Consider the following 20,747-nt stretch of genomic DNA (forward strand, 5'->3'; position numbering starts at 1 on the left):
TGGTGACTCTCAGTCTGAAGAAGGGTCTCGACCCGAAACATCACCCATTCCTTCTCTCCAGAGATGCGGCCTGTCCCGCTGAGTTACTCCAGCATTTTGTGTCCATCTTCAATATCATATCCAATCAGTTCACTATTTTCGAGGCACTGTCCACGGGTACTGAAGCTTAATGTGGCTTTTTCCTCCCTCTGCCTCCTACCACCTTTCTCCTGATGCCCAGCGACTGTTCCGTATCATCATCATCGTCGTGTCTCCGCTTCCTCTTGTCCCCTTGTTCTCTCAGCTCCTGGAGAAAGGGATCAACATCAATCGTTACAAAATTTCGGTGGCGCAGCGGTAGAGTTGCTGCATTAAGGGCCTGTCCCACTTTCACGACCTCTGCCGAGTTTGCCCTCGACTCATACTCGCAGCGTGGTCGTCACGAGGTCGTGATGCTGGTCGTAGGTACTCGTGGCATCAAGTAGGTCGGGGCGTTTTTCTAGCCTGATGAAAAATGTCCACGAGTAAAAAAGGTCGTGAAAGTGGGACACGCCCTTTACTCCGGGTGCTCCGGTTTCCTCCCACACTCCAAAGACGCACAGGTTTGTAGGTGAATTGGCTGTGTGCAAGTGTAAATTGTCCCCAGTGTGTGTCGGATAGTGTGAATGGTTCCGCGCTGTATCTCTAAACTAAACAAAACAGCCACCCGCGTAGGAAGGAACTGCAGATGCTGGTTTAAGCTTGAGTGACATTAAAAAAACTGGAGTAACTCAGCGGGTTAGACGGCGTCTCTGGAGAAACATCACCTATTCCTTTTCTCCAGAGATGCTGTCTGGCCCGCTGAGCTAAGCAGCCACTTGCTCCTTAATGCAACCGCTGGTTCTGACGCGAACCAGTTGGTGGATGATCGGCCACTTTGAGCTACCTGTGACGTGACCTCCTGCACGACCCGCAGGTATCACATCGTTTCGATCTGCAAGTGAAATTGTTGGGGTTCATTAATTAACATCGCTCAGCATGTCACAGTGGATTGTAATTTCAACCCTGGATCGAGTGGATGTGGAGAGGATGTTTCCACTCGTGGACCAGAGGGCACAGCCTCAGGATAAAAGGGCAAACCTTTAGAGAGATGAGGAGGAATTTCTCTAGTCAGAGGGTGGTGAATCTGTGGAGTTCATTGCCACAGACAGCTGTGGAGGCCAAGTCATAGGTATTTTTAAGGTGGGGAGTGATAAGATTCTTGATTAGTGCAGGTGTCAGGGGTTATGGGGAGAAGGCAGGAGAGTGGGGTTGAGAGGGGAAGATAGATCAGCCGTGATTGAATGGCGGAGTAGACTCGATGGGCCGAATGGCCTAATTCTGCTCCAACAACTTATGAAGGTATGGGGAGAAGGCAGGAACGGGGTATTGATTGGGGATGATCAGCCATGATCACAGTGAATGGTGGTGCTGGCTCGAAGGGCCGAATGGCCTACTCCTGCACCTATTGTCTATTGTATCTAATGATCACCGAACTGTTCCAGCTAACTACAGGCACGACACAGGCGGCTGATGTGGGGATAAACATATAAAATTCAGATAACAAAAAATCTTGTTATTAAACAGGCCCACGCAAGAAAAAAAAAAATCACCTTCCCTACGAACTCAGTGCCATTTAAAGTACTCAAACGTGAATCAACTCTTCTGATGGTTCCCTAAAAGGCAACCAATTCCATCAATACTCTACATAACTAGTGAAGAGATTTAATTAAAAACATTCTGTACAGCCACAAGCATGAATGGTACAAACAAGGGCTGAAAACATTCCTGCTCCTGCAGCACACATTGTACCTGTCCTGCCTCCTCTTGTCAGTATATATATAGCCAGAGCAGCCAAAACCTCCAGCTTTACGGACAAAAATACACACACACACACACAACTTGTCTTTCCACACACACACGTACTCTACCTCAAAACAGAAATACATTTCCTATCACTAAAATAAAAAAGCTTGTTTGCTTTCTTCATTTAAAATGGGGAAAATAGCTACCAGCTGGTGTTGCTGCCTTACGGCGCCAGAGATCACGGTTCGATCCCGACCTCTGTTGCTGTCTCCGTGGGCTGTGGACGCTCTCCCCGCGAGGTTTCCTCTGGGTGCTACGGTTCCCTCTGGGTGCTACGGTTCCTCCCACATCACAAAGGGTTAATTGGTTTCTGCAAATTCGCCCCTCGTGTGTACGGGGGGGAGGGGAGGGGAAAGTGGGGTGACGTAGAACTGGTGTGACCATGTGATCGATGGACTTTGGACTTTAGATACAGCGCGGAAACAGGCCCATCGGCCCACCGAGTCCGTGCCGACTGGCGATCACCCCGTGCACTGGCACCATTCTATACACGAGGGACAATTTACAAATTATAGAAGCCAATTCCTCTCTAAACCTGTATGTCTTTGGAGCGCGGGGGGAAATCGGAGCGCCCGGAGAAAACCCACGCAGGTCAGGGGGAGAACATACAAACTCCGTACAGACAGCACCCGACGCCGGGATCCAACCTGGGTCTCCGGCGCTGTAAGGCAGCAACTCTACCACTGCGCCATCGTGCCTCCCTTGGTGGGCCGAAGGAGCTTGTGTCCGAGCCGTGACTCAAAACTAAACTTCAACCGCTTCTCGTAAGGGCACAAAATGCTGGAGTAACTTAAGGGCCTGTCCCACTTTCACGACCTCTGCCGAGTTTCCCCTTGACTCGTACTCGCAGCATGGTTGTCACAAGGTTGTAGGGAGCTCGTAGGTAGGTTGTGATGCTAGTCGTAGGTACTCGTGGCATTAAGTAGGTCGGGTCGCTTTCCTAGCCGGATGAAAAATGTCCATGAGTAAAAAAGGTCGTGAATTAGGTCGTGAAAGTGGGACAGGCCCTTTAGCGGGACAGGCAGCCTCTCTGGAGAGAAGGAATGGGTGACGTTTCGGGTCGGGAGCCTTCTTCAGATTCGACCCGAAACGTCACCCATTCCTTCTCTCCAGAGATGCTGCCTGTCCCGCTGAGTTACTCCAGCTTTTTGCGTCGATCTTCGGTTTAAACCGGCATCTGCCGTTCCTTTCCTTACACGCATCTCGTATTCCTTCACAGAGTATAAAGAATCACTGGCAACACTGAAGTTCATTCCTCAGTTGCCTGAATTGAGTGGATAATTGGAACAATTTAAACGTTGTCGGGGAGGGAATTAAAATTAGAAAACGAGTTGTCAAAACAAGGAGAGTTAATCAGTGAGCAACAACTACTCGACCCACACCGACGTGATGTCAGAGCCCCACTTCTGGCCACTGTGGGGAGGCTCATGTCTCGGTTGATAGAGAATTCACCAGCATGTTTTTCAGTCAACACGAGCAGGAGAATCGAGTTACATAACGGGCACAGTGTCTGCACTTTGTCCCCGAATGAACTTGTGCAGGAGAAGCAAACCCCCAAAAATGTTGTTTTGGACCCAGTTGGGAATGTGGCAAAGCCCCAAGCAGCAGGCGTGGGCGCACTGATCCATCCCAGCAATCTGGGCTGCTGCTCCCGGGCTTGGCACCGGATTACAGCCATGGAGTGACACAGCGTGGAATCAGGCCCTTCGGCCCAACTTGTCCACACCGCCCAACATGTCTAACATGTAAATACTGATTCTGTTCTGTCGTTTTTGCACAATCCGCAGGCATTGCCACTTTCATTTCACTGCACATCTTGTATGTGTATGTGACAAATAAACTTGACGATGTCCCGGCTCCATCGCCATCAAACCTGTCCTACCCATGTACCCGTGTAACTGATCCTTCAACGTTGGGATAGTCCCAGCCTCAACTACCTCCTCTGGCAGCTTGTTCCACACACCCACCACCCTGTGAGTGAAAAAGTTACCCCTCAGATTCCTATTACATTTTTTCCCCTTCACCTCAAGCCTTTGTCCTCTGGTCCTCGATTCCCCGACTCTGGGCAAGAGATTCAGTGCACCTGTGAATTGTTTAGTTTAGAGATACAAAATGCAGGAAGATTGTTCCCGATGTTGGGGAAGTCCAGAGCAAGGGATCACAGTTTAAGGATAAGAGGGAAATCCTTTAGGACCGAGATGAGGAAAACATTTTTCACACAGAGAGTGGTGAATCTCTGGAATTCTCTGCCACAGAAGGTAGTTGAGGCCACAGTTCATTGGCTGTATTTAAGAGGGAGTTAGATGTGGCCCTTGTGGCTAAAGGGATCAGGGGGTATGGAGAGAAGGCAGGTACGGGATACTGAGTTGGATGATCAGCCATGATCATATTGAATGGCGGTGCAGGATCGAAGGGCCGAATGGCCTACTCCTGCACCTATTTTCTATGTTTCTATGTAAAAGCCGATTAACCTACAAACCTGCACGTCTTTGGAACGTGGGAGGAAACCCACGCGGTCACGGGGAGAACGTGCAAGCTCAGTACAGGCAGCACCCGTTGTAAGGATCGAGCTCGGGTCTCTGGTGCTGTGAGGCAGCAACTCTACCGCTGCGCCGCCCGCCAAATCTTTGGTCCCCTAAGGCCGTGCCGACCAGCGATCACCTGTTAACGCTAGTTCTCCCCTACACACGTTACAGAAGCCAATTAACCTGTAAAACCTACATTGCTTCGGAATGTGGGAGGAAATCCACACAGTCATAGGGAGAACGTGCAAACACCGTACAGACAGCACCTATAGTCAGACTCAAACCCAGGTCTCAGGCGCTGTGAGGCAGCATCTTTAGTGTAGTTGAGTTTAGAGATACAGCGTGAAAACTGGCCCTTTGCCGAAGCCAATTAGGCTACAATCCTGCACGTCTTTGGGATGTGGAAGGAAACCGGAGCACCCGGAGAAAACCCTCGAGGGTCACGGAAAGGACGTACAAATGGCGTACAGACAGCACCCGTGGTTAGGATGGAACCCGGGTCTCTGACGCTGTGAGGCAGCAACTCTCCCGCTGCGCCACCTACAGTTGCACGGGTCAGCGATTCCACTCTTCAGGCCCCTCAGCTTTTCACCACCTGAGGCTGTTAATAGAGGGGACCTGGCGTTGGGGGGGGGGGGGGGTTGCCAAGAATGAAAGAGGCCCTATTGTGTAGCTTTTGTTAATTCAATCTCAGATTGGTATGTCGCCCAGCGCAGGCTATGTAAGCTGGCAACATCAACTTGGCATCGATCCTGTTTGGACGGGCACTGAATACCAGGATGACGATCGCTTCACTCAAGCTGCCATTGTGACCACTGGCACCTTTCCCCACACAAAGTGGCTGCACAGGTTCAGAATGTGTAGGAAGGAACTGCAGAGGCCGGTTTAAACCGCAGATAGGCACAAAAAGCTGGAGTAACTCAGAAGGACAGGCAGCATCTCTGGAGAAAAGGAATGGGTGACGTTTCGTGTCGACACTCTTCTTCAGACCGAGTCTAATTCTGCTCCTATCACTTGTGAACAGACTGAGTATGAAGAAGGGATTTGAGGAAGGGCACCCTAATTTGAGGAAGAACAGCCTTGTGATTGAGGCAGTGCAGGGGTGGAAGATTGCAACCTTCACGTGGTCCGCCCTGTTTCGACTAATGCAATCAACTCGACGTGCACAAACGGAAGATCAAATAGAACAAGTTGTCCAACAACTTTAGGCTGTGCACGCCACACAAAAGAAGAAGAAGAGGCAGTGCAGCGTAGGTTCACCAGATTGATCCCTGGGATGGCGGGACTGTCATATGAGGAAAGATTGAAAAGACTAGGCTTGTATTCACTGGAGTTTAGAAGGATTAGGGATGATCTTATAGAAAAATAAAAAATTATAAAAGGACTGGACAAGCTAGATGCAGGAAAAATGTTCCCAATGTTGGGCGAGTCCAGAACCAGGGGCCACAGTCTCCAGAACCAGGGGCCACAGTCTTAGAATAAAGGGGAGGCCATTTAAGACTGAGGTGAGAAAAAAACTTTTTCACCGAGAAAGTTGTGAATTTGTGAAATTCCCTGCCACAGAGGGCAGTGGAGGCCAAATCACTGGGTGGATTTAAGAGAGAGTTAGATAGAGCTCTAGGGGCTAGTGGAATCAAGGGATATGGGGAGAAGGCAGGCACGGGTTATTGATTGGGGACGATCAGCCATGATCACAATAAATGGCGGTGCTGGCTCAAAGGGCCGAAAGGCCTCCTCCTGCATCTATTTTCTATGTAAGGGCCTCCAAAACTGAGCCTCTGAAGTCTAAAAGTAGACAGAAATGCTGGAGAAACTCAGCGGGTGAGGCAGCATCTATAGAGCGAAGGAACGTCACCCATTCCTTCGCTCCATAGATGCTGCCTCACCCGCTGAGTTTCTCCAGTTTTTTTTAATCTTCCTCCGATTTTTCCAGCATCTGCAGTTCTTTCTTAAGCATCTCTAAAGTCGAAATGTGTGTGTGTGGTATCCCTTGTTGCATCACTGGATGTTATCCCAAAGATCGGGTAGTCATGTTATGAAGATCAAATCTCCCACCTTGTAATATGGGCCAATGCCCGAGTGCCCCACGTACCAGCCGTGCAAATCTCTGTGCTTCCGACACGCGCTCCGCCAACAGCATCACCTCCTCGTCTGGCGTGGGGTACGCCGGGAGCTTCTTCCCGATCAGATGCTCGATCCTCTGGAACAACTCCACGTCATATCTGAAATCCGTGAGAACAATAAAAGCCGCCGGTTTTACAGTGTTAAATAATCGTGGCACTTTCAACAACCATCCATTTGGTGCAACAATACTTTAAAAAAAGAAATGGTGTCAGGATCTGGTAAGGGGGGCGATGAAAAATACCAAGTTGGTATATCCCTTTTTGCGCGGTTTTCATAATAGAGCTTAAAAATGAAGGGGTACAATAAATGTAATAAGATATATGTGGCTTGTACTACTGTAACTTACTGTAATTCTAATAATTAAAAAATTTAAAATTTAAAATTTAAAAAAAATAACCATCCATTTATTTTTTTAAACCATTTCTCTCTCCCCTCACTCTCTGCTCGGGGGCTATTAGCCACAACTTATTGCTATCAAAGTAAATTACGTGCAAAACAACTTTACCATATGTATTTAATCATTTAAACATTTGTGTTCCTTGCATGCAAAAGTCCCATGTAAAGTTTGATCTTAATTTTGCCGCCATGAATTTTCAACTGCCAAACGCGGACTGTCTTCTCTCGTTGAGGGGAGACCGGTGGCTTGGTGGCGCAGTGGTAGAGTTGCTGCCTTACAGCGCCGGAGACCCGGGTTCTATCCCGACTATGGGTGCTGTCTGTACGGAGTTTGTACGTTCTCCCTGTGACCGGTGTGGGTTTTCTCCGGGATCTTCGGTTTCCTCCCACACGCCAAAGACGTACAGGTATGTACATTAATTGGCTTGGTGTATGTGTAAAATTGTCCTTAGTGTGTGTAGGATAGTGCGAATGTGCGGGGATCGCAGACTCGGTTGGCCAAAGTTCCCACACTGCATCTCTCTAAACCTGATTAGAAGTATATACATTTTGAGAGGCATAGATAGAGGCAGACAGTCAGGATCATTTTCTACCAATGGACGGCATGGTGGCACAGTGGTAGAGTTGCTGCCTTGCAGCGCCAGAGACTTGGGTTCGATCCTGACTACGGGTGCTGTCAGAATGGACCCCTCAGCCCCGATAACCCATGTGGTCACAGGGAGAACGTGCAAACTCCGTACAGACAGCACCCGTAGTCGGGATCGAACCCGGGTCTCTGGCGCTGTGAGGCAGCGACTCTACCTCTGCGTCACCGTGTTGCCATTGGGTTCTGGAGCCAGTGATACTCTGGTATCAGGTGAAGGATAGGGTGGGGTAGCGCACAATTGTGTCAATATAGTTGGGATGTGAACTCAGCTCACTATTGAGCACAAGAGAAGCACTCATACGTTCTAGCAGCAAAATTAGGCCATTCGGCCCATCAGGTCTATTCTGCCATTCAATTACGGCTGATCTATCTCTCCCTCCCTAACCCATTCTCCTGCCTTCTCCCCATAACCCCTGTACTAATCAACAATCTGTCAATCTCTGCCATAAAAATACCCAAAGGCGGCCTCCACAGCTGTCTGTGGCAATGAATTCCACAGATTCACCATCCTCTGGCTAAAGTAATTCCTCCTCATCTCCTTCTTAAAGGTACGTCCTTTAATTCCCTCTGGTCCTAGACTCTCCCACTAGTGGAAACATCCTCTCCACATCCACTCTATCCAGCCCCTTCACTATTCGGTAAATTTCAATGATCTTCCCCTTCATCCATCTAAACTTCAGTCATAGATTCAGAGTGATACAGCGTGGAAACAGGACCTTCGGCCCAACTTGCCCACACCGGCCAACATGTCCCACCTGCACTAGTCCCACCTGCCTGCGTTTGTCCCATATCCCTCCAAACCTGTCCTATCCATGTACCTGTCTAACTGTTTCTTAAACGTTGGGATAGTCCCAGCCTCAACTACCTCCTCCGGCAGCTTGTTCCATACACCCACCACCCTTTGTGTGAAAAAGTTACCCCTCAGATTCCTATTAAATCTTTTCCCCTTCACCTTAAACCTATATCCTCTGGTTCTTGATTCATCAACTCTGGGCACGAGACTCTGTGCATCTATGTTTGGTTTGATTTTAAAGGGTTTAAATACCCGAGCTATTCCTCTCATGATTTTATACACCTCTATAATATCACCCCTCATCCTCCTGCGCTCCAACGAATAGAGTCCCAGCCTGCTCAACCTCTCCCTATAGCTCACACCCTCGAGTCCTGGTGACAAGTTCAGTCGTTCAGTCCCAAGCACCGCACAAGCTTTGTCGCTCAGCTGCCTTCCAGCGAGGCTGATCGTCCATGACCCTGGGTAACCCGGTCTCAAAGAAACCAGACTACATTTGTTCTGGCCTCATTATCTTCCAGACTGGTGTCCGTTTCAAAAGAAACAAAAGCCCTGGGAACACGAGACCACTTGTACTGTGGCCGATTACCAGCTTCGACAAACACCAGGTCAAACTGGAGCTGGAGCTACTTTGAAAACAAGTCTGTTTTTGATCCGCTCTCGCTGCCCCGGGGCAAAGGCACTGATCAAAACCACCAGCGCCAATTTGTTGGCGCTGAGTTGATATTATCCTTTGCTGATTATTGTGGAGAGAAGGGGGGCGTGCAATCTAGGGTTTCCATCTTTGAGCTCGGCCAGGACATCAAAGGGAAGTCCAAGATGAGGAGACATAACAGTGCAGCCTCTTGCCAAGTCACAAGCGCACTGAGCAAGACTCTGAAACTCTTCAACCTGCAGCGTGTGGTGGAAACAGGGCGGCGTCAAACAGACAGGAACCCAAAACCAGCTGCTCAACGTCACGGCACAGACAACATCCTCACAGTTGTCAATCTGTGGAATTCTCTGCCACAGAAGGCAGTGGTGGCCAATTCACTGGATGTTTTCAAGAGAGAGTTATGTGCGGGTAGATGCACAGTCTCGTGCCCAGAGTAGGGGAATCGAGGACCAGAGGACATAGGTTCAAGGTGAAGGGGAAAAGATTTAATAGGAATCTGAGGGGTAACTTTTAAAGACAAGTTGGGCCGAAGGGCCTGTTTCCACACAGTATCACTCTATGAGAGAGTTAGATTTAGCTCTTAGGGCTAAAGGAATCAAGGGATATGGGGAGAAAGCAGGAACGGGGTACTGATTGTGGATGATCAGCCATGATCATGTTGAATGGCGGTGCTGTTTCATTTAGCGATATTATTGGTATAGAACACCTGGAAAATCTCTCTCTGCTCTGATTCAGAGTGGTTCCCTGGGATCTTTCATCTCCATCTGATAAAACAAGCTTTGTTTCAATACCCCATTATGAAGGTGGCCTCTTTTCTCGCCCCTCCTCTGTCCCCTAAGTCAGACAAAGCGAGGCCCCTTTGTATGGGCACTGAGTGTTCAGAGCCCAGGGCATTGTATGGGTCCAGAGCAGGCGATTCCCACACATATTCAGAGCAACACCATTAAATTTCCCCATTGACTATTCTTCCCCCGTGTCCAAGACCATTCTTCCCCCCCGTGTCCAAGACCATTCTTCCCCCTCGTGTCCAAGACCATTCTTCCCCCTCGTGTCCAAGACCATTCTTCCCCCTCGTGTCCACGACTATCCTTCCCCCTCGTGTCCACGACTATTCTACCCCAGTGTCCACGACCATTCTTCCCCCCCGTGTCCAAGACTATTCTACCCCAGTGTCCAAGACCATTCTTCCCCCCCGTGTCCACGACTATCCTTCCCCCCGTGTCCAAGACCATTCTTCCCCCCCCGTGTCCACGACTATTCTACGCCAGTGTCCACGACTATTCTTCCCCCAGTGTCCAAGACTATTCTTCCCCCAGTGTCCAAGACTATTCTTCCCCCAGTGTCCAAGACTATTCTTCCCCCAGTGTCCAAGACTATTCCTCCCCCCGTGTGTCCAAGACTATTCTTCATCTGTGTCCAAGGCTATTCTTCCCCCAGTGTCCAAGACTATTCCTCCCCCCGTGTGTCCAAGACTATTCTTCATCTGTGTCCAAGACTATTCTTCCCCCCGTGTCCACAACTATTCTTCCCCCAGTGTCCACGACTATTCTTCCCCCAGTGTCCACGACTATTCTTCCCTCTGTGCCCATTCCATGCCTGATGCTCCGCTCTGGTAGCTAGTTGAACAAGGGAGGGAAAAGGGAATGAAGTGCACAGAGATGCTGTATTTGAACAAGAAAGACTCACTGGGTTACAAACGTGATGGACTTCCCCGAGCGGCCCGCTCTGGCCGTGCGACCCACCCGATGAATGTAATCCTGCAAGGTAAACATCAGGCCGTGTTAGAGCAGTGCATCGGATCACACAGGCAAGTTCACATGAATCTCGGATCGAGGAAACGGCAGCAAGGAATCGGTAGTAAAGAAGGCAAATTCAATGGTAGCATTTATATCAAGAGGATAGACAAAAATGCTGGAGTAACTGGAGTAACTCAGCGGGACAGGTAGCATCTCTGGAGAGAGGGAATAGGTGACGTTTTGGATCAAGACCCCTTCTTCAGACTCAATGCTGAGGTTCTATAAGGCACTGGTCAGGCCGCATTTGGCGTACCGTGAGCAAATTTGGGTCCCATATCTGAGGAAGGATGTGCTGGCTCTGGAGAGGGTCCAGAGGAGGTTTACAAGAATGATTCCAGGAATGAGTGGGTCAACCTATGATGAGCGTTTGACAGCACTGGGCCTGTACTCGCTGGAGTTTAGAAGGTTGAGGGGGGGGGACCCCATTGAAACTTACAGAATCATGAGAGGCACAGATAGAGTGGATGTGGAGAGGATGTTTCCACTGGTGGGAGAGTCTAGGACCAGAGGTCATAGCCTCAGAATTAAAGGGCACTCTTTTGGAAAGGAGGTGAGGAGGAACTTCTTCAGTCAGAGGGTAGTTAACCTGTGGCTCTCATCGCCACAGAGTTGCTGTGGAGGCCAAGTCAGTGGATATTTCTTTTAAGGCAAAGATAGGCAAATTCTTGATTAGAACAGGTGTCAATGGTTATGGGGAGAAGGCTGGAAAATGGGATTAGGAGGCAGAGATCAGCCTTGATTGAATGGCGGAGTGGACTCGATGGGCCGAATGGCCTAATTCTACTCCGATAACTTGTGAACGTTTGAAACATGACAGGCAGCAGTGACGGAATAAGCAGTGTGACAGTGGCAGGGGTATGGGGTCAGTGGAGGAACGAGAGTTCATAAGTCGCCCTTAGTTTATCCTTCAGAATATAGGCTAACGGGACGTTTAATAAACATTTGGACAGGTACATGGATAGGATGGGTTTAGAGGGATATGGGTCAATCGCAGGCAGGTGGGACTAGCGTAGTGGGACATGTTGGTCGGTGTGGGCAAGTTGGGCCGAAGGGCCTGTTTCCACTCCGTATGCCTCAATAACTCTAAAACCTTCAAGCTCAACTTATTTTTGCAGATCAAAGGTGACATCTCTTACCATTAATTTATCTTAATCCTAGACATCGTATCACTACAAACATCATATATGACTCTAGTGCACGGCGGTCCACAATTGTGTGACAAGGACACAGAGTGCTGGAGGAACTCAGCGGGTCAGGCAGCATCTCTGGAGAACATGGATAGGTGACGCTTAGGACCTCAACCTCAGACGTCACCCCATCAAAGATCTCAACCCGAATTGTCATCTATCCTTGTTCTCCAGAGATGCTGTCTGACCCACTGAGTTACTCCAGCACACTGTGTCGCTCTGATGTATCAGCCAGCATCTGCAGTTCTTAGCTTCCACAATTGTACCGGCTGATTTCTACACAACAGCATCCCTGGAGAAAACACGGAGGGATGACGCTTCGGGTCGGGATCCTTCTGATAGGCGACGTTTCAAGTCGAGGCCCTGAGTGAGTGTCTGGAACGTGCTGCCAACGGTAGTGGAGGTCTGAAGAAGGGTCTCGACCCGAAACGTCAGCCATTCCTTCTCTCCTGCGGTGCAGCCTGTCCTGCTGAGTTGCTCCAACACTGAATCCAACTTTTGTGAAGGTTCTTTGTTTCCACAATCGAGCGGCGGCTATTTTCTATCGCGCGGCCCCAGCCTTACCTTAGAATGCGTGGGGATATCGAAGTTTATAACCACATCCACGTGGGGGATATCCAGACCCCGACTTGCCACATCCGTCGCCAGCAAGACCGACCGAGACTTGGCCTTGAACTTGTTCAAAGCACCCAACCGTTTGTTCTGCCAGTTAAAAATAAAACCCAAGGAGACAGGGTTGTAAAGGAATATAAAATTAGGTCAGAAAGTTATGGGACATCTTATAGTTTAGTTTAGAAGGAAACAGGCCCTTTGGCCCACTGAGTCCACTCAGACCAGCGATCCCCGTACACTACCACTATCCTACACACACTATTAACCCGACATTTCGTTCAGACTGAAAGGTCTGAATGACAAATAAAGGATCTAATCTAATCTAAAAATACTAGGGACAATTTACAATTTTTACCAAGCCAATTAACCTGCAATAGACAATAGGTGCAGGAGTAGGCCATTCGGCCCTTCGAGCCAGCACCGTATTCAATGTGATCACACAAAGGTTTAAAGGTTCATTTATTGTTACATACACCAATTGGTGTAGTGAAATTCAAGTTGCCATTGCAGCACATTAATAATACAACATAACATTTTAAAGAAATGTAACATAAAACATAAAAACATCCCCCCACAATGGTTCCCACTGTGAGGGAAGGCACAAAGTCCAGTCGACATCCCCTTGTCCACCCATAGTCGGGCCTATTGAGGCCTCCGCAGTCGCCGCTACGGGGACTTTGGAGTGTGGGAGGAAACCGGAGCCACTGGGGAATAAAGACGCAGGTCACGGGGAGAACGTACAAACTCCGTACAGAGAGCGCCCGTAGTCAGGATCGAATCTGGGGATCTGGCGCTTTAAGGCAGCAACTCTACCGCTGCGCCATCGTGCCGCCTGTTCAGCAGCCACGGGGGTTGACATGAGCTCTTGTGTCTGTCGGAGATGCACGATTTACAACTGTTGCAAATGTTCTGGAGACAGAAGAAATGCTGAAGTGCCTGTGTGAAATCTGTCAGGTTAATAGTGTCAACAGCAACAACGGACGACAGCGGTAGAGTTGCTGCCTCACAGCGCCAGAGACCCGAGACCGAGCCCGACTACGGGCGCTGTCTGTGCGGAGTTTGTATGTTCACCCTGTGACCCCCCGTGGGGTTTTCCCCGGGTGCTCCGGTTTCCCCCACACTCCAAAGACATGCAGGTTTGTAGGTTAATTGGCTTCAGTGAAGATTGTAAATCGTCCAGAGCGTGCAGCATAGTGCCCGTGTATGAGGTTCGCTGGACTCTTAAAGATAGCGGAGTCAGGGGATATGGGGAGAAGGCAGGAACGGGGTACTGATTGGGGATGATCAGCCATGATCATATTGAATGGCGGTGCTGGCTCGAAGGGTTGAATGGCCTACTCCTGCACCTATTGTCTATTGTCTTACGTGGGCCAAAGTGCCTGTTTCTGTGCAGTATCTCTGAAACTAAAACTAAAGTGAAAACTGTATTAATATCACATTAATCTTTGTTCAGGGAACAGTCTAGTTTGACGGTTCCCAAAGGCCCTTGTATTTGACGCCCTTAAATAAACCCTTGATCGCCTTGTCCGATCTTTGTGGTGCGTTTTGAAGTTTTCTTCAACAGATTTAATCTCCGACTGGAACAGATTTAAGCCTCCAACTGGAGGTCCGTGCAGAGAGTGGTGATGATGGCTGAAAAAAATCATCGGGACTTCTCTTCCTTCAATCAGGGACATTGCGTGCAAACGTTGCTTGTCCAAGGCCAGCAGCATTATAAAAGACCCCACACATCTCCATCATGGACTGTTCACTCTGCTGCCCTCAGGCAAAAGGTATCGCAGTATAAGGAGCAGAACGGCCAGGTTTTGCAACAGCTTCTTCCCCCGAGCCATCAGACTCTTGAATTCCATGTAATGTGCCGCCACTATTATCTATTTTATCTATTGTTATTTTATGTTGCACGGAGAGCCAGATGCAACGAAATTTCATTCCGACTTGCATCTGTTGGTGTATTTTTGAATGACAATAAAGTCTTTGATTGATTGGAACGCTTCTGTGTCATAGACACATGGAGAATAGGTGCAGGAGTAGGCCATTCGGCCCTTCGAGCCAGTATAGCCATTCAATATGAACATCCAAAATCAGTACCCCGTTCCTGCTTTCCCCCTTATATCCCTCGATTCCGTTAGCCCTAAGAGCTAAATGTAACTCTCTCTTGAAAACGAGTCCCGGGTCAATCTCTACAATGTGACAGGGTGAAGAGGAAGATGCGCAGCCCACCTGGTTCATCTGCCCGTGTAGGGGAATGGCGGAAAAGCCCAGGTTGCGAAGGAGCAGCGCGGTGCGCTGGGTGTTGTTACACGTGCTGCAGAAGATGATGAAGGAGTTGCCAGCAAGCTCGTTGAGAATGTAGACCAGGTAACAGTCCTGAAGGAAAGAAAAAAAGAACTAGTTTAGAAATGCAGGCCCACAGTAGTCCACGCCGACCGACAATCTCCCGTACGTTCGTGCTATCCTAAACAATTTACAGAAGCCGATTAACCTACAATCCTGTACGTCTTTGGAGTGTGGGTGGAAACCGCAGCACCCGGAGAAAGGGCAGGAAGATGGTACAAAACTCCGTACAGACGGCACCCGGTGGTCAGGATCGAACCCGGGGCACTGGTGCTGCAAGGCAACTCTACCGCTGCGCCACTCGACACAATACTCCAAGAAATCTTGAACACAATCAATGCACAAACCTTCCCCCGTGTGCCTGGTACACTGGAGAGAGTACAGAGATGATTGACGAGGATGTTGCCAGGGATCCAGGGCCTGAAGGCCTGAATTAGAGGTGTTTAAGAAGGAACTGCAGATGCTGGAAAATCGAAGGTAGACAAAAGTGCTGGAGAAACTCAGCGGGTGCAGCAGCATCTATGGAGCGAAGGGAATAGGCAACGTTTCGGGCCGAAACCCTTCGTCAGACTGATGTTTGTACGTCCTCTGAAGAACAGTCTGAAGAAGGGTTTCGGCCCGAAACGTTGCCTATTTCCTTCGCTCCATAGATGCTGCTGCACCCGCTGAGTTTCTCCAGCACTTTTGTCTACTCTGAATTAGAGGGATGGGCGAAGTCCTTATTCTTTGGTGCCCAGGACGCTGAGGGGGTAGTCTTGTGTAAAAACATGAGAGGGAATAGATAGGACAAACGCACAGAGTCTTTCAACCAGGGTAGGGGGAAATCAAGAACCAGAGGACATGGGTGTAAGGTTAGTGGGAACAGAGTTTATAGAAACCCAAGGGGTAACTATTTCACTCAGAGGGTGGTGGGTGTACAGAATGAGTTGCCAGATGAGGCAGGTACTGCAGCAGCTTTTCAAAGGCACTTGAACAGTACGTGGATATGAAAAGTTTAAATTAAATTATTTTTTTAAATTTCTTTATTTATATAGCACATTTTTAGTCAACTTGCATTGACCCCAAAGTGCTTCACATAATTACATTCACACACACAGGCAAAGATGGGTGAAGTGTCTTGCCCAAGGACACACACAGGCAAAGATGGGTGAAGTGTCTTGCCCAAGGACACAACGACAGTATGCACTCCAAGCGGGATTCGAACCAGCTACCTTCCGGTTGCCAGCCGAACACTTAGCCCATTGTGCCATCTGCCATAGGCATGGGCACTAGAGGAATATGGGCCATACTCAGGCAAATGGGACAAACTCAGATGGGACATATGGGTTTAGCATGAACCCCCCTACCCTGGTTAACAGACTCTGTGCAGTCATCCTGTCTATTCCCCTCATGATCTTACACATCGCTATGTGATTACTCCACAGCCACCTGCATACCGTGGAATATAGACCTAACCTGTATAAATCAGGACAATAACTTCAATCATTTTGTGTCCCCCTTCTTAGGCCCCCCTCGGTCGTGGCTGACCATGGGTGTCTCCAGGGTGCTACTCCCTATGTGGAGGACGCCTGTGCGTGACTTTGTTTAACGTGGGGAGACTGGTGCACAGACAGCCACCCCACGGTCCTTGACAGATCTGGGTCAGGATCCAGTGGCATGGAGTCCAAGACAACCAGAGACCCTTTTCTACCGCAGCCTTCATCCGCCTTCCCAGCCGTTGTGACGCTCCACTAAGGTCACCCACCGTCCTCCGCCCGTTCCACCGTTGAGGTCTTGTGTCCCCCCACAGCTAACAGTACTCATTGAAATGGCATCGTGCCTTGTAAAATGGAGGTTGAGAGGCTGCAGGATAAACGTTCTCTGTCAACACCCCAGAGATCGAAAGAGTCTGGCAATCATTAGATCAGAGGTAGACTGTTAAAAATGTACAAGCAATTGCTGTACCAGTGTCCCCCTCTTCTCCCCTCTGCCAAGAGGTACAGAAGTGTGAAAACGCACACCTCCAGATTCGGGGACAGTTTTACCCCGCTGTTGTCAGGCAACTGAACTATTCGACCAACTAAAGAGCAGTCCAGACCAAAGATCCTATAGCAAGCAAGATCACTCGACGAAAAAGACGTAGTACGGTCATGGGCAGATTAATGGGTAATTTTCGGCCCCATTTCCGTAACCGGCTTCCGTCTCCGCACCAAAGATCCCATAGCGGAGCGAAGATAACTAGTGCGGAGACGGAAGCCGGTTACGGAAACATCCTCGTAAAAATAAAAGTTCTTTGGTAAAAATCTTCTCCTCATTTTCAGAATTATAATTTATTAACACAAACTGTTCCTCCGCAACGTTGATTACACTGCGAGTCGGGTCGGGTCGGGTTACAGAAATGGATGAAAAAAAGGCCCACGTTCCGCTCCGTACTACACGTCAGCCCATTGCATTTAGCAGGAGTGGTCTATTTTGCTTGCTATAGGATCTTTGGTCCTGACCTCCCATCTACCTCAGTGGAGACCTATCTTCAATCGGACTTTATCTTGCACTAAATTGTGTGCCCTTTATCTGTACACTGTGGGAAGCTTGATTGTGATCATGTCTAGCCGTTTCTATCACTGGTCTAGCACGCACCACTTACACTTGTCCACGTGACAATAATAAACTAAACTAAGGTAGACTCCTTCAGTCTGGAGACCCGAAACGTCGCCAATTCCTTCTCTCCATAGATGCTGCCTCACCCACTGAGTTTCTCCAGCATTTTTTGCCCAGTCGATTTTTTCGGCATCTGCAGTTCTTTCTTAAACATAAACAACACTAAACTGCTCTGCCGCGAATGGACTGAAAGTGCTGGAGTAACACAGCGATTCAGACAGCATTTCCGGAGAAAAAGGATAGGCAATGTTTCAGGGCGAGAGCCTCCTTCAAACCCGACCTTGAAACGTCACCCATCCTTTTTCTCCAGAGATGTGCAGCCTGACCTGCTGAGTTACTCCAGCACTTGGTGTCTATCTTCGGTCTTCTTCCTTTTCTTGCGTATGGCGTGCAGAGCCTAAAGTTGGAGGACAACTTGTTCTATTTGATCGCGTTTGATTGTGCACGCCGGGTTGATTGCATTCGTTGAAACAGAGCAGTCTCCCCACCCCTTGGTCTGAACCAGCATCTGCAGTTCTTTGTTTCTACTGCTTCACCTTGAACTTGGAGGGAACGAACACATAATGCTGCTGCAGCTTCTCCACCGTCTGATACTTGGTCGACACGGCACATTTCACCGGGTTCTTCAATGCAGCCCGCTGCAGCTTTTGCACCTGGGCAAAGGAGGGACAGAGAGGTAGAGATGAGACTGAGACAAAGCATACACTAACACGTGAGGAGTGCGTAGATGCAGCTGCACGAGGCACATGCAGAGACGTGGGTTTAGCAAACACATGGTTCATACGTAATAGGAGCAGAATTAGGCCCATCAAGTCTACTCCGCCGTTCAATCATGGCTGATCTACCTCTCCCTCTCAACCCCATTAGAGACATAGACATAGAAAATAGGTGCAGGAGGCCATTCGGCCCTTCGAGCCAGCACCGCCAATCATTGTGATCATGGCTGATCGTCCCCTATCAATAACCCGTGCCTGCCTTCTCCCCATATCCCTTGACTCCACTAGCCCCATGAGCTCTATCGAACATTCTCCTGCCTTCTCCGCGTAACCCCTGACACCCGTACTAATCAAAAATCTATCCATCTCTGCCTTAGAAATATCCACTGACTTGGCCTCCACAGCCTTCTGTGGCAATGAGTTCCACAGATTCACCACCCTCGGTCAAAATAAATTCCTCATCTCTTTCCTAAAGGAACGTCCTTTTATCCTGCGGCTGTGACCTCTGCTCCTAGACTCTGCCACTTGCAGCGCTGGAGCGCTATTGCGGAGCGGGCGATGCCTTTCCTGGGTCGCCGCGCTGGGACTCCAGTATGCTGGGACCGCCGAGAAAAACATCGTGGAGCCGCCAGCTGCGGAGCGGCCGGCTGCGACGTTTGAACTTTTTTGAACTTACATCTCGCCGAGATCACCAGTGTACGGAGCTCCGTCTGGCGTGGTCTGTTGGCTTGGAAGCCGCAGGCTCCGGTGGGAAGGCGGTCGTTCCTGGCACCCCAAGCTGCTGGGGGTTCTCCCGACGCCGGCGTACCATCACCCGGCGAGAACATCGGGCGCCGTGGCGGCGACTGTGGAGGCCTCAATAGGCCCAAGGTGGACAAGAGGATGGGGACTGGACTTTGTGCCTTCCCCCACAGTGGGAATCACTGTGGGGGGATGTTTTGGTGTTGAATTCTTTTATGAATACTGTGTTGTATTTTTTATTAGTGTGCTGCATGGACATCAGAATTTCCCCTGAATAAGGGGATTAATAAAGTATTTATCTATCTATCTATCTATCTATCTATCTATCCATCTAAACTCCAGCAAATACAGGCCCATTGCCGTCAAACGCTCATCCCACTAGCTTTCAATATCACAGCTAGTTTACTGGAGTTTAGTCTATAGTCACGCGTACTGAGGTACAGTGAAAAGCTTTTTGTTGCATGCTATCCAGTCAGCGGAAAGACAATATATATATGATTACAATTATGTCGTCCACTGTGTACAGATACAGGATAAAGGGAATATCGTTTTGTGTAAGATATAGCAAAGTCTGATTAAAAATAGTCTGATTCCGATAGTCTGAATGCGATTCCTCCTAATGGATAAATCAGACCAATTCATAACGAGTTGGTCTCCATTCGTCGTTTTTTTGGAATCATATGGTGCAACACAATTGTAAAAAAATAACTGTTTCAGGACTGGACGAGGAGGGTTGGTCAAGATTATAAATAATGATCTCCTTTTCTTTTTTATTTTATTTTATTTTCTCTATTTTCTCTCTCAACTTTCTTCATTTACTCGTTTTCTTTTTTCACACACTATATATTTCACATCTTTCTATCCTTTACTATCTAACTTCTTTTTCTTATTCTAATTAAAAAATAAATAAATAAATAAAATAAAATAAAAAGATTAAAAAAATTAAAAATAGTTTGAGGGTCCACATGAGGTAGATGGTAGCTCAGGATCGCTCTCCAGTTGGTGATAGGATGGTTCAGTTGCCTGATAACAGCTGGGAAGTAACTGTCCCTGAATCTGGAGGTGTGTGTTTTTACACTTCTGTATCTGCAGCCTGATGGGAGAGGGAAGAGCAGAGCAGAGAGTGTCCAGGGTGAGACTGGTCCTTGATTATGCTGGTAGCCTTACTGGGGCAGCGTGAAGTGTAGATGGAGTCAATGGAAGGGAGGTTGGATCGGGTGACGGTCTGGGCTGCGTCCACAACACTTTTGCAACTTCCAGCGGTCTGGGATGGAGCTGCTCCCAGTGCATGCTGCGAGGCACCCCGACAAGCTGCTTGCTGCGGCCCACCTCTAAAGGTTGGTGAGGGTTGTCGGGGACATGCCGAACTTCCTCCGCCTTCGAAAGGTAGAGGCATGAGAGGACGAAAATGCTGGAGAAACTCAGCGGGTGAGGCAGCATCTATGGAGCGAAGGAATAGGCGACGTTTCGGGTCGAGACCCTACTTCAGACTGACGTGGAGACGGGGGAGGTGGGAAGAAGAAAGGAAGAGGCGAAGACAGTGGGCTGTGGGAGAGCTGGGGAGGGGAGGGGAAGGAGGGAGAAAGCAGGGACTACCTGAAATTGGAGAAGTCAATGTTCATACCGCTGGGGTGTAAACTGCCCAAGCAAAATATGAGTTGCTGCTCCTCCAATTTGCGGTGCTTTTTTGACCAGTACGTCGATATGGCTAGTCCAGGGCAAGAT

The 20,747-nt window shown here is 48.9% G+C and overlaps 1 protein-coding gene across 1 annotated transcript in view; it reads right to left on the reverse strand.

Moving 5' to 3' along the window:
* Nucleotides 1-20,747, reverse strand: part of ddx47 (DEAD-box helicase 47) — a 28,727-nt gene continuing 7,980 nt past the window's right edge. Inside the window, exons 7-12 of the mRNA XM_033013053.1 lie at nucleotides 18,102-18,218; nucleotides 14,815-14,961; nucleotides 12,547-12,684; nucleotides 10,686-10,756; nucleotides 6,481-6,610; nucleotides 1-286 (exon numbers count right to left, since the gene is read on the reverse strand). Coding sequence (XP_032868944.1) covers nucleotides 167-286; nucleotides 6,481-6,610; nucleotides 10,686-10,756; nucleotides 12,547-12,684; nucleotides 14,815-14,961; nucleotides 18,102-18,218 — 723 coding nt within the window. The 3' untranslated portion in view covers nucleotides 1-166. The remainder of the gene's footprint in view (nucleotides 287-6,480; nucleotides 6,611-10,685; nucleotides 10,757-12,546; nucleotides 12,685-14,814; nucleotides 14,962-18,101; nucleotides 18,219-20,747) is intronic.

Source organism: Amblyraja radiata, chromosome 38 (assembly GCF_010909765.2).
Source record: "Amblyraja radiata isolate CabotCenter1 chromosome 38, sAmbRad1.1.pri, whole genome shotgun sequence".
NCBI lineage: Eukaryota > Metazoa > Chordata > Chondrichthyes > Rajiformes > Rajidae > Amblyraja > Amblyraja radiata.